This window comes from Pelophylax lessonae (assembly GCF_965119305.1).
Source record: "Pelophylax lessonae genome assembly, chromosome: 12".
Lineage (NCBI taxonomy): Eukaryota > Metazoa > Chordata > Amphibia > Anura > Ranidae > Pelophylax > Pelophylax lessonae.
In genome coordinates, this window is record NC_138779.1 from 120,716,389 (window position 1) to 120,732,601 (window position 16,213).

At 40.5% G+C, this 16,213-nt stretch overlaps 1 protein-coding gene across 1 annotated transcript in view; it reads right to left on the minus strand.

Annotated features, from left to right (window-relative positions):
- Positions 1–16,213, minus strand: part of LOC309568220 (alpha-tectorin-like) — a gene marked incomplete at its 5' end in the record, with an annotated part of 138,703 nt that overhangs the window by 42,270 nt on the left and 80,220 nt on the right. Inside the window, one exon of the mRNA XM_082273880.1 lies at positions 1,840–2,223. Within this exon, the coding sequence (XP_082130006.1) occupies positions 1,840–2,223 (384 nt within the window). The remainder of the gene's footprint in view (positions 1–1,839; positions 2,224–16,213) is intronic.

The window sequence follows — 16,213 nt, forward strand, 5'->3', positions numbered from 1 at the left end:
TGCTTAGCAAGTGGAATCTGTAAGACAGAGGCACCTGAGGGGGAAGGTGGCCCTACACATGACTGAAATAATTTGGTTTTAGAAGGGACATGAACATGAAAAGAGTAGACAACATTTGGCTACCACATGACTGTAGATTTAAACCCGGACTTGGATGTTTTAAGCCTTATGAACCTTCAGGTTCAGTGTTCACATTAATGCTGCTTTTGGGCCAGTACTTGGACCAGGTTGAAGTTGTTTGGTCTGGCTAACATTAGGCACCCAGGGTATAAAATCATCTCATTCACAACTGTTAAAAGACCACCAAAAGAAGTAGGTGTATACTGAATTCTGTTAAATTACAATTATTGCTGGAATACTGCTGATCTCTGGGGAAAGTTGCTGGTCACCTATAAATGCTATGAAGGTTGAGGTCTCTTCCTTTATATATTCAATACAGTGTTTCCATGCTTACAGAAGCTGGCAGTTTTCCAAATAAGAAAGCACAGGAGTAGCTCTCTCTGTTTATGGAGGTTTTCTATTTATTTTTTTTATTTTTTTTCTGTTGGTTGAACTAAAATAATGAGTGTCTTTTTTAAACTTAAAGTGGTATTAAAGCTGTTTTATTTCTGTTTTTAAAATAACAAACATGTTATACTTACCTGCTGTGTGCAGTGGTTTTGCACAGAGCAGCTCTGATCCTCTTCTTTCCTGGTCCTACGCTGGCGCTTCTGGCTCCTCCCCTTGGAGCAGTGCCCCCAGATAAAGCTGCTTGCCCTAGGGGCACCGCTCTGTGCTGACTCCCAAGCCACTGCTCTATGCGCCCATAAGACACAGAGCTGTGGCTTGACCCTGCCCTCCCTCTCTCTCTCTCTCTCTCCTCATTGGCTCACTGGTTGTGATTGACAGCAATGGGAGCCAATGGGCTCCTACTGCTGTCTCAGCCAATGAGGAGGGAGAGTCCCTGAACAGCCAGGGCTTTCGTGAACATCGCTAGATTAGAGGGAGTTCAGGTAAGGATTGGGGGGGGGGGGCGGCGCTGCACACAGAGGGTTTTTTACTAGTGATCGACCGATATTGGTTTTTCGTTTGCCGATACTGATACCAATATGTTGGCCAATGCATATCAGTATTAGCCGATATGGGCCGATATTTTTGTACATTTAAAAAAAATGTTTTCCCCTTCTTTACAGGTACTCTTGTGGAGGGATCCCAAACCCCTCCTCTGCACTTAAAAGCATTCAAAACGCCAAGTTTGGCTCTTTTGAATGCTGTCATTTTTTGAATCTGGCGCCAGTACACGGAAGTGACGTCATAACATAACTTCCTTGTTTTTGCATGGAGACCCGATCAGAGCCAAATGCGGCTTTAATCAGGTCTTTGGTGGCCGTGCAGGCTGGTTGAAGCCGTGGAAGGTGGCGGGAGGGGGGGAGGCCTCCTGCCGCTCCTTGTAATGACAGCCGAGCGGCTTTTCAGCCACATCGATTGTCATTGCAAAACAGCCGACCGTCGGCTATGGACGCTGGTACCGGGGTGATGCCTCTAGCTGAAGCCATCACTCCGGTACAAGCACTTTCCTGAAATATCGGCAATATCGGTAACCTCCGGGGCCGATTCCGATATATCGGGGAAAGTGCATATCTGCCCTCGATATATCGGCTTTGCCGATAATTGGTCGATCGCTATTTTTTAACCTTCATGCATAGAATGCATGAAGGTAAAAAACCTTCCGCCTTTAGCAACACTTTAACCTACTATGCAAACAATCATATTTGTATTTAATAACAGTGCACTTAGTATTTGCCAAAAGTTATTAGTAACATAAACTTTCATGTTCAGAGAATTTTGTGAGCCTATTACCTTTACAGTGTTACGATCACTGATGAGAATTTGCTCTTCATTAATGTAGAAGTATACAGGTGATATAACAGTCAAATTTGGAGAAGACCATTTGTCGAAGTTTATGATTAGCTGGAATGAGATATCAGGCAGCTTTTGACAAATTGTTGATAATACAAATGCACAGTTTGCAGGAAAGCGAAGAAATGCCCCATCAAATGTCCTGAAGACACCTCCTCCTGCTGCAATGCAGTAGGAACTCTTCTTGCTGAAACAGCCTCGCACTCCATTTCTTAATGCACATTCTTCATCTGACTTGCAGTGCCTGGGATCACACTGGATGAGATTCCTGCCAAAGCATCGACATCGCCTGGTGCAGTCACTGTTCCAGAAGAGCTGCTTTGGCTACCAGGATAAAGAAGAAATTTGTTATATCCTGAACCATCAATAAACAGCTTTACAGATGTCTTCCAAAACCATTGAACTTATTTTGTTTTGAATGTCCTAAGAGACTTAAACGCTGAGAAAAGAAATTAGAACAAAAGCAGGGTTGCTAACAACGGTGACAAATTAGATCCCTTTTTTAATGTTTCCATAGACACAAAAGCTTGACTGGCTGCTATTGGAAACAACCATTTTTCCATTTTTTTTTTTCAATTTCAGAAAATAAAATTTGCTTGCCCTTGCATTCAATTTTGATTAGTGTAGACAAAATAATTGAGGGTGCTGATATCAGTTTGTGCCTTAATATGCCAAGAGAAATGGATAAAAGGAATAGCACAGTTGCAGACTAACAACCATAGAATGGTTGACCCAGCTCAAGCAGTGGAAACCACTTGGAGGGGGGATCTACATTACAGCAAACTGGTTTGCTCATCCATAGTAATTATTTAGTTGTGTCATATCTAACAGGTTTACCTTAAAATATTTTTTTACATTTTACAATATTATCAACAACATGTTTTATTAACATCAGTTTGTTTTTTTTAAGGTTCAGTCTACCCAAAAGATATTTCAGTTGTAATCAAAGTCTATTAGGTTGAATATTCAACTAGCCTATTGTCTGTTTGGGCTCCAGCAATGAGATTTAAATTCCACAATTTGAGGTTTTGATGAAGTTTTGGATTATCTTGTTGTATTTATGATATTAAATTAACCAAAAATGCAGAGAATCGAAGAACAAAAATGGGAATTTAAAGGTGCCAAAAACAATTACTTCACACAGTATATAAAATTGAATAAATTACAATTTTTTTTTCATGACTTCTTAAAATATATTTAAAAAAACTATCACAAAAGTTTCTGTGGATCTGACCAGCAGTTTCAGGTCTGCATGTTTCACCATATAGGCTTCCTCACGAGTCTTATGAATGCTGAATATTGCTGATACCAGATGCTCATGAAGAAAAAATGTGCTGAATCAATTGTACCTCACACAACTGGAGGACCCAACCCTTGATGTATTTGTGACCATGGGAGGGATATAAACATTATATCTTTTTTAGATTTGAGTGTGATATCAGTTCAAGTATGCTGGGGAATTTTTTTTGTAGGATTTCCGAAGGCACTCTGGGAGCAAAGGAGCCAATCAACAGGAGGAGAAGAAGAGGGACATCTCATCATTGCTAGTCCAAGAGGGGGTCATCATATCTTCTATCAGAATCTTGCTAAAATTCCCACCCTGTTTCAATGACACCAGTATCTACTCCCTTGAACATGACAAAAGAAAGACAGAGACGTCTCAACAAGAACCCTAATACAACCTAGTCCAGTTTATGGGAGGTAAAGCAGAAAACAATCTGCCATCTCCCCCAGGCCATCCTAAGTGCAATGTCTCCACCAAATAGTATCAACCCCCATTAAGGAATCTCACCCAACCAAAAATGCAACAGACAGAGCCCTTTGTAAATCACCATGGCAGGTGTACAGACCCAGAAACCCAAGCTCAGATAACTTACCTGCTGAGTGCCTGTAAGCACTTGCATTAGCCATATATAGCACTTTCACAACCTATACAAACGCACCCTAATAATTCTCATTTTCTATATATAAATGTTTGGGGAGTGCAATAAATTTCTCTATGGCTTTATGCCACCACCGTACCAAACCTATTAACATTTTAAGCATCTTGCAATTCAGCAAATATTGTCAATATAAGCAAAATCTGTAATACAAATAACTGAAACTACCAATTTAATGGCATCATCCCGGTAAATATGCAAATGGTAGTTTAAATTAGCATCATCACCAGGGAAAGTGATTTCTTTGGGAATTCACTGTTTTCCCAAAGAAGCAATGCAAATAAGAAACAGCTCAAATTTACTTAAGCAGTTATTCTGGGAGAATATATGGGAGAAACATGCTAAAATAAACAAAGTTTAAAGCTTTGCATTTCCACTGCTGATAAACACATTGCATGCAATAAATCGGAGTGCAAATACTTTTTCTCTGGCACCAACTTCACAGCATACATGTGGCAGTAGCACTGCCTACTTTCGCCCTAAGGACCAGTGAAAAGCTATAAAGTTTTGATGTCCACACAACAGCACTCTTCCTTTTTTTGTCCTTGTGCAACTCCATCCCAGAAGGAGTGGTCCATACGGGTTTTGCCTCTCCTGTAGCACAGTCCCTGTACTTAGGTCCTAAATGTTCCAGTAAAGCAGGGAACCCCTTTGTGCCAGTAATGAGGTCTGGGTACCTCCAAACCTATGTCAGGAACACCGGGATACCCTTATTCTGATAAAATTTGCCAGGTTGCAACATTATTAGTACAAGGATAGCACACTACAGAACCTTTAAATGTTTAATTAACATATTAACTAGTGTTAAAACAGAACCTGTAAAAACATAAGTAATTCGAATTGTAAGGCAGACATCCACCCAGGCTAACAGTGTTAGGTCAGGTTTATTGTCCTATCATAAAATTGTTTAGCCTACAGAAAACAGGATACACATTTCTGGCTGAAAATCTCTTTCTGTAGAGTAAAATAACATGTGTTTCATGACTCCTGAGCTGCTTACAATAAAGTGGCATTAAACCCACAACATTGTGACAAACTGACAAAATGTCAATTTTACATGGTTTGTATTACATGCTGTTCAAACTCACCCGGTCACTATGAGATTAATTTTCTGTATTCTGTGAAAAAAAAAAACTGGTTGATCCTGCTGTTAACTGTGCCTTCCTCCTGTGTCTCCACTGTAGCCTGAGATTGTGTAGACCATCCAATGCCACATCTACTGGGCAGTTTTAGTTCCTTTGTAAGATGTTAGTTTTCTCCTTTTTCTTATCTGTGCAGCCCACATGACAATAGAGTCACACATATGGGCATATACACTCGGATTAATGACAGCCCACTCACTCCCTCCTCCCCCTTGCCACCAAACTGCTAAATACAATGGGGCAGAATATTTTTTATTTATGTATTTTGCCTTCGTATTTTGAAGTCTGTTTTTTTAACATGTGACCAGCAGCAGAGCACTAGAAGCTTCTCCCACTGATGTTTCCCTGCAAATAGGTTTGGATAGAGCTGGGTCATGACAGCTGTATTTTGATAATGAAAACTGATACTTAGATTTTTTTAAAATATAAATAAATATAGTGCCATCATCCATATAAATAAAGAGAAAGGATAATGTAAATTAAACTGGGTATTTTTAGTCTCTGAAGACGTCACTTTTTATGACGAAACGCGTACGATTGGAATGCGCGCGGTGACGTCACTAGACGTGATTGAAATGCATGCCGGAATCTTGTTACAATTCTGTCTGTAGCCCTTGGTTTCCGCCACAGTAGAGGTGCACCGGACGGAACATATTAATGTTTGGAGTTTTTACCTTGTAAATACAAATTTAGCCACTTTTAGCCCAAGATTGGGCAATAAACTCTATACGGAATTCACTATGTGGAGTCCGGTCTCCCTTTTTGTTGTTACATAGCAAATGAGCCATCCATCCACGGAAGAAGGAAGCAGCAGGATCGCTCTCTTGGTGAAATACACTACTTGGTCACGGTGATCATACAAGCCTGGTTTGATCTCATTGCTATAAAGCAAGTAAGATCAGCTACTTTCGGTGAGTGAGCAATCCACCTATCTCACTGACACTTGGGGTGTCTTTCATCTATTTATCCACTAGGAAGAATTTTGGTGGACGGCCCATATATTTCCCAACTTCTGAATTTCACAGAGCACTTTATATGTTTAGGCACTTTATTTAATTATCACTGACTATATGAAGCACCTCATATTTATATTTATTTGTGTATGCACTTTATACAACTTACAGTATCTCACAAAAGTGAGTACACCCCTCACATTTTTGTAAATATGTTATTATATCTTTTCATGTGACAACACTGAAGAAATGACACTTTGCTACAATGTAAAGTAGTGAGTGTACAGCTTGTATAACAGTGTAAATTTGCTGTCTCCTCAAAATAACTCAACACACAGCCATTATTATACAAGGGTGGGGGGTACTGCGCTTCTGGGTTAATTGTGCGTGAACTGTGCTCAATATAAAATGCCTGTCACTGTAAATGGGGTGGACTAAAACATGTATAGGCGGTTAACACAAATAGGTACTATATACATTAAGTGAAAAATAGTCTGTACTCCAAATCCATATAAACAAATAATATCAAAGTGCTAAAATACTGACAAGGCAATCTGGAAAAAATAAATAAATAAATAAGAGAATATAAAAAACACCTCTTATAGTGCTGACAATGCAATAAGTGACAGGTAAAGTGCTTAGGTGCATACACTGATGTGTAAAATAAAATATAAACAAATTAGAGTGTCCTCTGTGCTCCACAGTAATGCAACAATATGGGTGAAAGACTGTCCCTAATCCCTCTTCAGCCCACCCGCAGCAGCCCAGACATCAGGCCCTAGTGGGACACGGAACAGGATTGGAGAGGAGCCCCCTGGATAATATTTAAGGCCTTTATCTTTAGACCTTGAGGTGAGCGGCTAGCACACTTAGAGGGGTTTAGGAGAAGCACCCCACCACCTTAAGCACGGTGTTAGGTGAAGGAGTATCACCTGCGGAATCCCCCCACTTGAACACTTATATATTTTTTTTGGACTGTCTTTCACCCATATTGTTGCATTACTGTGGAGCACAGAGGACACTCTAATTAGTTTATATTTTATTTTACACATCAGTGTATGCACCTAAGCACTTTACCTGTCACTTATTGCATTGTCAGCACTATAAGCGGTGTTTATATTCTCTTATTTATTTATTTTTTCCAGATTGCCTTGTCAGTATTTTAGCACTTTGATATTATTTGTTTATATGGATTTGGAGTACAGACTATTTTTCACTTAATGTATATAGTACCTATTTGTGTTAACCGCCTATACATGTTTTAGTCCACCCCATTTACAGTGACAGGCATTTTATATTGAGCACAGTTCACGCACAATTAACCCAGAAGCGCAGTACCCCCCACCCTTGTATGATTCTGACACTGTATGGTTACCAGTTCTGGTACTAGCAGCATCTGGGATTAACACTTTACCCCTTTGAGTAGCACACTCCCCAGACAGCGCAGGACTCACCACACATATTCCCTTTACACAGCCATTATTGTCTAAATCGCTGGCAATGAAAAAGTACACCCCTAAGTGAAATGTCCAAATTGGGCCCAAGGTGTCAATATTTTGTGTGGCCTCTATTATTTTTCAGCACTGCCTTAACCTTCTTGGGCATGGAGTTCACCAAAACTTTGCAGGTTGCCTCTGGAGTTCTCAGTGACATAACGGAGCTGGTGGATGTTAGAGACCTTGCGCTCCTCCACCTTCCATTTGAGAATGCCCCACAGATGTTCAATAGGGTTTAGGTCTGGAAACATGCTTGGCCAGTCCATCGCCTTTACCCAAAGCTTCTTTAGCAAGGCAGTGGTCGTCTTGGAGGTGTGTTTGGGGGTTGTTATCATGTTGGAATACTGCCCTGCAACCCAGTCTCTGAAGGGAGGGAATCATGCTCTGCTTCAGCATGTCACAGTACATGTTGGCATTCATGGTTCCCTCAATGAACTGTAGCTTCCCAGTTCCAGCAGCGCTCATGCAGCCCCAGACCATGACACTCCCACCATCATGCTTTACTGTAGGCAAGACACACTTGTCTTTATACTCCTCACCTGGTTGCCACCACACACGCTTGACACCATCTGAACCAAATAAGTTTATCTTGGTCTCATAAGACCACAATTTGATGCAGTATGCAGAGTATGGTCTGAGCACTGACAGCCTGACCTTCCACCCCTATAACCTCTGCAGAAATGCTGGCAGCACTCATACATCTATTTCCCAAAGACAACCTCTGGATATGACGCTGAGCATGTGCACTCAACTCCCTTGGTCGACCATGACGAGGCCTGTTCTGAGTGGAACCTGTCCTGTTAAACCATTGTATGGTCTTAGCCACTGTGCTGCAGCTCAGTTTCAGGGTCTTGGCAATCTTCTTATAGCCTTGGCCTTCTTTATGTAGAGCAACAATTCTTTTTTTCAGATCCTCAGGGACTTTTTGCCATGAGTTGCCATGTTGAACTTCCAGTAACCAGTATGAAAGAGTGAGAGCGATAACACCAAATTTAACACACCTGCTCCCCATTCACACCTGAGACCTTGTAACACGAGTCACATGACAATGGGGAGGGAAAATGGCTAATTGGGCCCAATTTGGACATTTCACTTAGGGGTGTACTCACTTATGTTGCCAGCAGTTTAGACATTAATGGCCGTGTGTTGAGTTATTTAAGGGGACAGCAAATTTACACTGTTATACAAGCTGTACATTCACTACTTTACATTGTGGCAAAGGGTCATTACTTCAGTGTCACATGAAAAGATATAATAAATAATTTACAAAGATGTGAGGGGTGTACTCACTTTTGTGAGATACTGTATATGAACTTTTTGGGTCTTTATCTTTGCACTAATTTTATTTTACTTAATTAAATGTACACTGGCTATACGTTTTATATGAATTATTATTTTGATTGATTACATTTAACTATATTTATTGTTGCAAGTGCTGTGGGAAGTGTGCAATAGGCATGCTAATTTTATCATACATGTTTAGTTTAAATTTAAGAATAAAAACATATTTACATGTATCAACTATTGACCAGATTTTTAAGACCAAATGCACCTATATTAGAAATGTTGATCGGATTTTTATTCAATACAATCTAGAAGCAAAGACATAGACCATTTCCAGAAAATGGTAGAGAAGGAGTTAACAATATTAGTCTCACGTATTGCTACCGGTGGGTGCATCCCAAATGACAATCCAGTCCTAGTGAAAGACAGACTCCTAAACAATTGAGCAAGGACCGATCTATCGCTATTAAGAACTTGGATAAAGGTGGCTTGGTTGTTGTTCAAGATGCAGACGTGTATAAGCAGGAGGTAAAAAAGAGTGGAGATATCTGCGCTCGGACAGCTGAACAAAAATGTATGAACAGTATAACCATATAAATATACAGTATAAAAATATATAAATATGAAATAGGTTAATGAAGGCAGCCAACTAAAAAGTGGATTACAAACTTGATAAGCATATGAAAGGAGTGTAGCAGCGCCAAACAATCAATAAATAGCAGGTAAAATATCAGATAAAAATGTCCATAAAAAGTCCAATAAGTCCCATAAATTGGAAAGGGAAAGATAAAGGTAAGGTCCCAGATCCTGGTTGTGCAGATGAAACAGAGCCAACACCCAATCGTGATGAGCACACTATGCGCTTACCAGATACTGCTAAAAACAGGGCGGTGTATATATTCAAGTAGATATGCCAGGAAGTGATAGACCACCGAGACTGTTTCAGAGGATCCCAACTCCAATAAACTTTTCACTTATTGAAGAATTTCTCCACTGGTGCCCTGGTTGATTTCAGTTGGTTTCCAGACTGGAACTATATCCCCAATAAAAGGTGGCAATATCTGAAGCTTCTTTGTAGGGAACATTGAGGCCGGGTGTAGATTGCTGGTTCTGTATCAGTATCTGGTAAGCGCATAGTGTGCTCATAACGATTGGGTGTTGGCTCTGTTTCATCTGCAAAACCAGGATCTGGGACCTTACCTTTATCTTTCCCTTTCCAATTTATGGGACTTATTGGACTTTTTATGGACATTTTTATCTGATATTTTAACTGCTATTTATTGATTGTTTGGCGCTACTACACTCCTTTCATATGTGTATAAGCAGGAAGCTTTTAGACAACTCTCTGACAGCACCACATATATAAGGCTTAGAAAGGATCCCACCAACGAATACAAACGTACACTAACTACTCTGGTCCAGAAAAGTATCAGGCTGGGAGTGCTATCTAAACAGGGGGGTGAATTATTAATCCGTGATGCACCTGTTATCCCAGTCTTTTACCATTTGCCTAAAACCCAAAAGGGGTTAAATCCCCTTGTGGGCAGACTGATAGTGGCAGGCATCGGGGCTTTGAATGAAAGAATGGGACAGTGGATTGGCTTTCAGCTACAGCCTTTGGTCACGAAGCTCTGCAGTTATTTATGTGATACTAAGCATCTCCTACATTTATGCCAGGATTTGAGTGGATGGAGGGAGATATGTGGATTATATGTGATGTGTCAAGGCCGTAGGCAAGCACGTTGGTTTTTATTCTTTTCCAGGTTACATTTTTTAATCTTGTATTAACCTGAGTCAAGGAATGGAAAAGCTGATGCCTTATCAAGAATGTAGTCTGAGCCTCTCCAGGAAGGCAAATCTGAATGTACAATCCTATCTCAGAAGTGATGTGACCTTTATATCAGGTGCTCACAGTAAGACACCCTGATCTTCTTTAGGTTTACTGAAACCACTCCTTGTTCCATCAAGACCATGAAGGTCAATTTCTATGGACTTCATGGTCGATCTTCCTCCCTTGAAAGAGATGACCACTATTTTGGTAGTCATCGACCGTCTCACTACATCACTAGTTGAGAAAATTCTTGATTTTAGGATCTTTAGCAACAAATTACATTATCTGGTTCAATGGGAAGGATATGGGCAAAATTAAAAATTTTGGGAACCTAAGGAGAATATTCATGCCTTTAGATTATTAAGAGAATTCCACCAGAGGTTCCCTCGCAAACCTGGCCCTTAGAGGAGCAAAGTACTATCAGGATCTGAGTCTGAACCTGCAACTTCTGCTGTTACTGGCAATGTCTCTTCTGGTTGAGCCATTTGGGATGTTGGACAGCTCCCTGGAAAATTCCTTGAATGATCTAGCCTTGAACATTGTTTCTCTTGAACCTTGAGCCCTTTGCTTTTCCTATGAAGGTCCTATTATAGCAATGCCTTTGCATTTCCTGTTTGCCAGATTAGTGTTCTCTTTCCAGCCAATATCTGACTTTTGTCAATCCTGCTGTCGTCTGTAGCTCCACTACCACTCATTACCAACCTTGTTCTTTGACTATACTTCTGCTTGATCCCAACCTGTGACCACTTGTTACTGACTTTTGGCTTGTTTACTAACTACACTTCTGCTTGATGCCTACCTGCTATATTCACTACTGGACCCCAGCTTGCTCACCTCCTGATGGGGTGATCCTGAGGATCGCCACCTGGTACTAATATGCAGCAAAACCCATCTCCACCATTAGGAGCTCTGGAGAACACCGGTTAGCGCTTAGACTCCACACCTCAGAGTCATCTGCCAGGGTTACCTGCTATTGTACGTATCCAGCTGAGCCTGATCCCTGACTGTGACATTCATTCAAAAATGCTAATAGGCCCAGCAGTCATCAGTACAGCTGATTTTGTCAGGATGGCTGGAGCTGCCCCACTTCTTTAAATAATAGGATTTTTATTAAAACTACCACCCTAGTTGTTGGTTGTTGGCCCACAACATGTATGCTACCACATGTTGGGCCCAGGAAAAGGGAAAATGGTATCATACTTACCTCATAATATTCCTTTCTTGGTGCCAATCCATGGTAGCAAACCAAACCTACCTTTACTCATTATGCTTTATAGGTGTACATTGGTCCTGGGGGCTAAAGTGGGGAGAGCTACTACAACATGTATGCTGCTATGGATTGTCACCAGGAAATAAAAATTAAAAGGTGTGTATTATACAAATTATAATTTTTGCACTTCTTTGGAATCGTTATGAGATCTCACAGCACCATCTTCTGTGTGTCAGTGAGAGGCTTGCCGCAGCTGGTGAAAGGGAGTTTTCTCCTCCTTTTACAATGTATAGCTCACTGGAAGATGGCAGGTGACATAACGGCTCAGTGGATTCAGCCCCATTGTTGAGCCTCCTACTCAAGTAAAGACGTGAAAAAAAAAAAAAGATAACTACACTGTGATTTATTGCAAAGAGTCTGCAGCATGTTTGTGAGCAGTGGGAAGGCAGGGCTTTAAACTTTCATAATTTTAACCTTTACATCTACTTTAATTTTACTGTATCACCGAACAAAGAGAAGCTGAGACATTGCTGAGCATTTGCAAAATGAGCCAAATTATTCTAAATACTATCTCTGTACAGATTGCTGGTAAGCACTCAATGTACTGTATATCAGAAGCATGTACTGATCTCTGAATTTTGCATTTGTGTGCACTGGTGCCTGCATTATTAATTCCAACAAATCTTCCCACCTCACAACTCAATTCACCTTCCACATCTCTACAATGTACTTACAAGTGCTGCTTGCTTTGCCTGTTCCCAACTGCGTACTCCTGCATTTAGCGGCTCCTGGGCACAGTGTGACGATCATGTGTCACCACAGAGACAGTTGCTCTTTATGGTGAATGGATCAATAATCACTGATACTGTTGACCACTGGAGGCATCTAAAATACAGTAAAAATATATTCATTTATAAGTGCATCCAGCAGTCAGCAAGAGTCAGTATAAACAATAGAGAATTGAGCCAATTCACTCAGTGTAGCTAACTGTGAACTTTTGGTGGTTATTGGCAAAGAGTCTGCATCATTTTCATTTTCCTGAACTTCCTCTATGCTACCTTGCACCCTCCTGCTTTCATTAGCTATCTGGAGGTACACAATCCCCATATAAAAGAATTGCAGGAGCACAGTAGTCACCATGATTTGAATGGGTCCTATTAGAGCTTATCAGACAAAGGGCATGAAAGACTGTTATGCCATAACCGTATCATCCATAAGAGTGACTAACAGTGGTTTTGCTAAATGACTGTTCTCACTCCTAGCATTCTATTCTAACTCCCAAAATAAATTCTAAAAAACCCCAAAAAATAGACACCAGATTGTTTTAACACTACTGTATGGGGAGATATTTACCTATAACAACCATACAGAACAGGAGAGTGAATATTAAACCAGAAGTTGTCCTTATACTTACTTCTTGTCAGTAACTTAGAAAGATTTGAACCCAGATGGTCAGTATGACAACCAGGTCCCCATCATTTAAGAGGTAGAGGCCAGCAATGGCAAAAAATTGCATATTTTCCGGGGTAAAGCGTTATTATCCTGGCATACTGTATGTCTTTCACTTTAGGTGATAGGGGCAAATAATATTTCCCTGTCATTATTAGTCATGAAGCAAACTGCTTCAGCTTGCAAATCAGATACTTGAATTTCTGTGTACAGCCATGGCCAAAAGTTTTGAGTATGACACAAATATTAATTTTCACAAAGTCTGCTGCTTCAGTGTTTTTAGATCTTTTTGTCAGATGTTACTATTGTATACTGAAGTATAATAACAAGCATTTCATAAGTGCCAAAGGCTTTTTTGACAATTACATTAAGTTTATGAAAACAGTCAATATTTGTAGTGTTGACCCTTCTTTTTCAAAACCTCTGCAATTCGCCTTGGCATGCTGTTACTCAACTTCGGGCCACATCCTGACTGATGGCAGCCCATTCTTGCATAATCAGGAGTTTGGAGTTTGATATAATTTGTTGGGGAATTTTTACGTTAACCTGCCAGGGGATTGACCACAAGTTCTTAATGGGATTAAGGTCTGGGGAGTTTCCTGGTCATGGAAACAAAATGTTGATGTTTTGTTCCCCACGCCACTTAGTTATCAATTTTGCTTTATGACAAGGTGCTCCATCATGCTGAAAAAGGCATTGTTCATCACCATTGGTTCATCTTGGATGGTTGGGAGTAGTTGCGCTCTGTGGATGTTTTTGTAACATTCTTTTTTCATAGCTGTGTTCATAGGCTAAGTTGTGAGTGAGCCCACTCCCTTGGCTGAGAAGCAACCCCACACATGAATAGTCTGAGGATGCTTTACTGTTGGCATGACACAGGACTAATGGTAGCGCTCATCTTTGCTTCTCTGGACAAGGTTTTTCCAGATGCCCCAAACAATCAGAAAGGGGATTCATCAGAGAAAATGACTTTACCCCAGTCCTCAGCAGTCCAATCCCTGTACCTTTTGCAGAATATCAGTCTGTCCCTGATGTTTTTCCTGGAGAGACGTCTTGCTGCCCTTCTTGACACCAGGCTATCCTCCAAAGGTCTTCACCTCACTGTGCATGCAGATGCACTCACGCCTGCCTGCTGCCATTCCTGAGCTAGTTCTGCACTGGTGGTGCCCTGATCCGGAACTTGAATCAAATGTAGGAGGTGGTCCTGGCGTTTACTTGACTTTCTTGGGCGTCCTAAAGACTTCTTCACAAATGCAGTGGAAATGTTTTTTATGAAATTACTGTAAGTTCATTTTCATGTCAAAGAGGGACTTTGCACGTGATTGTAATTCATATGATCACTCTTCATATCATTCTGGAGTATAAGTAAATTGGCATAAAAACTGAGGGGAGTAGACTTTGTGAAAATGTATATTTGTGTCATTCTCAAAGCTTGTGACCACAGCTGTACATTGTCAGTTAAATTGTAAAAAAAAAAAAAAATACTACTTTATTTTGATCTCAGCAGAACACAATTTCCCCCCATAATATTTTCGGGACAACTTTCTTTCTAGCTTTGTGTTCAGATTAAACAAAGGCAGACACATATGAGAACTCACATTTGATATGTTTTTACTTCTCTTCAAAACTATTCCACAATGTGCCCAGGAACTGCTAAGCCACGGCGTGCAGTCGGAGTGACATTCTATGTTTCTGAGCTCTAAGAATATTTTTTTGCTTCTACTGCCTGCTTGGAAGAAAACGTACATATCTATGCTTTCCGTAGATAAATTAGATATGTTTTTTAAGGACTACAAATAAATAGACACTTAGATAGATAAGAACTAAAGATTATTGTTAGGACTCTAAAACATTTTTTTTAAGCTTACTGATTTACCCCAGACAACAGAAGTTTTCAGCATGTTCTCATACTCTCATTGAGAAGGGTGTGTGAACAAATTTAAAGCATAATCACTTTGACGTTTCAGGATGAAGTATGAAGAGAAAAATGATATTTCAGCAAGGTAAGCACAAAACTGCAAAAGCCTTTAATAATGCATGGAGGACACAAACAACCATGGCCATATTGCTTACAAGCAAGTACATTTTTAACGTTTTTGCTACAGTGTCATGGAATAGCAGACCCTACATAGGCAAATGGGCTCACAAAAAAAAGTACATGCTGTGTAAGGAGGAAAGCACCTAAAAAAGAAAGAAATTAAATATATTATTAATATTATTGGCTGAAATATTAAATAAAAGCCAACACATTTGGGGGCTCAAATGGGCTCTCTTTTATCAGGGCTTCAGATTACTCAGAGAACAGAAAGAACTGATAGTGGACATTGGGAATTCAAATAGTTCTGAAAACAATATTTTTTTCACTTTCAAAACAATCTGCTCCATATGCCAGTTTTAACAAATTTCACAAGTCTAAGTTTTTTTTTTTTTTTTTCTCCAAGTAATTTTAATTCTTGATGAATGTTTAAACCCCCAAACACATTGAGTTTAATTGAAAGTAACCCCCCAAGAAAATCGAATTTCTTGACTTTAAAGCGGAGTTCCACCCGAAATTTATACTTACCTCCATCTTCTCGCTCCCGGTCACCTGAAAAACAAATGGATAATCGCAATTTTTTTTTTTTTTTCACTTACCTTTTAGAGAAAATATACTCACCTTACTTCCTTCTTCCTCCCCTCGGCGGCCACGGCGATTCGTCACTTCCTGGCTTTTGCAATGATTCCTGGGAGCTGAACGTCATCGCTCCCAGGAATCATTGCGCCTGCACCGGCCCCGACGTCAGTTCCGGGGCGCGCGCGTCATCCCCTTCTAAACAGCTTCTGGGCATGCCCAGAAGCTGTGGAGGGATGACGCGCGCGACCCGGAAGTGACGTCGGGACCGGTGCAGTGCATCGTGGGACCGAAGAAGGAGGAAGAGGACCGAAGAGGACGCGGAAGAGGATCGTGCTGGCTTCAAGCTGCCCACACCTGAGATGGCAGCGCTGGAGAAGACAATTTCAAGGTAAGTA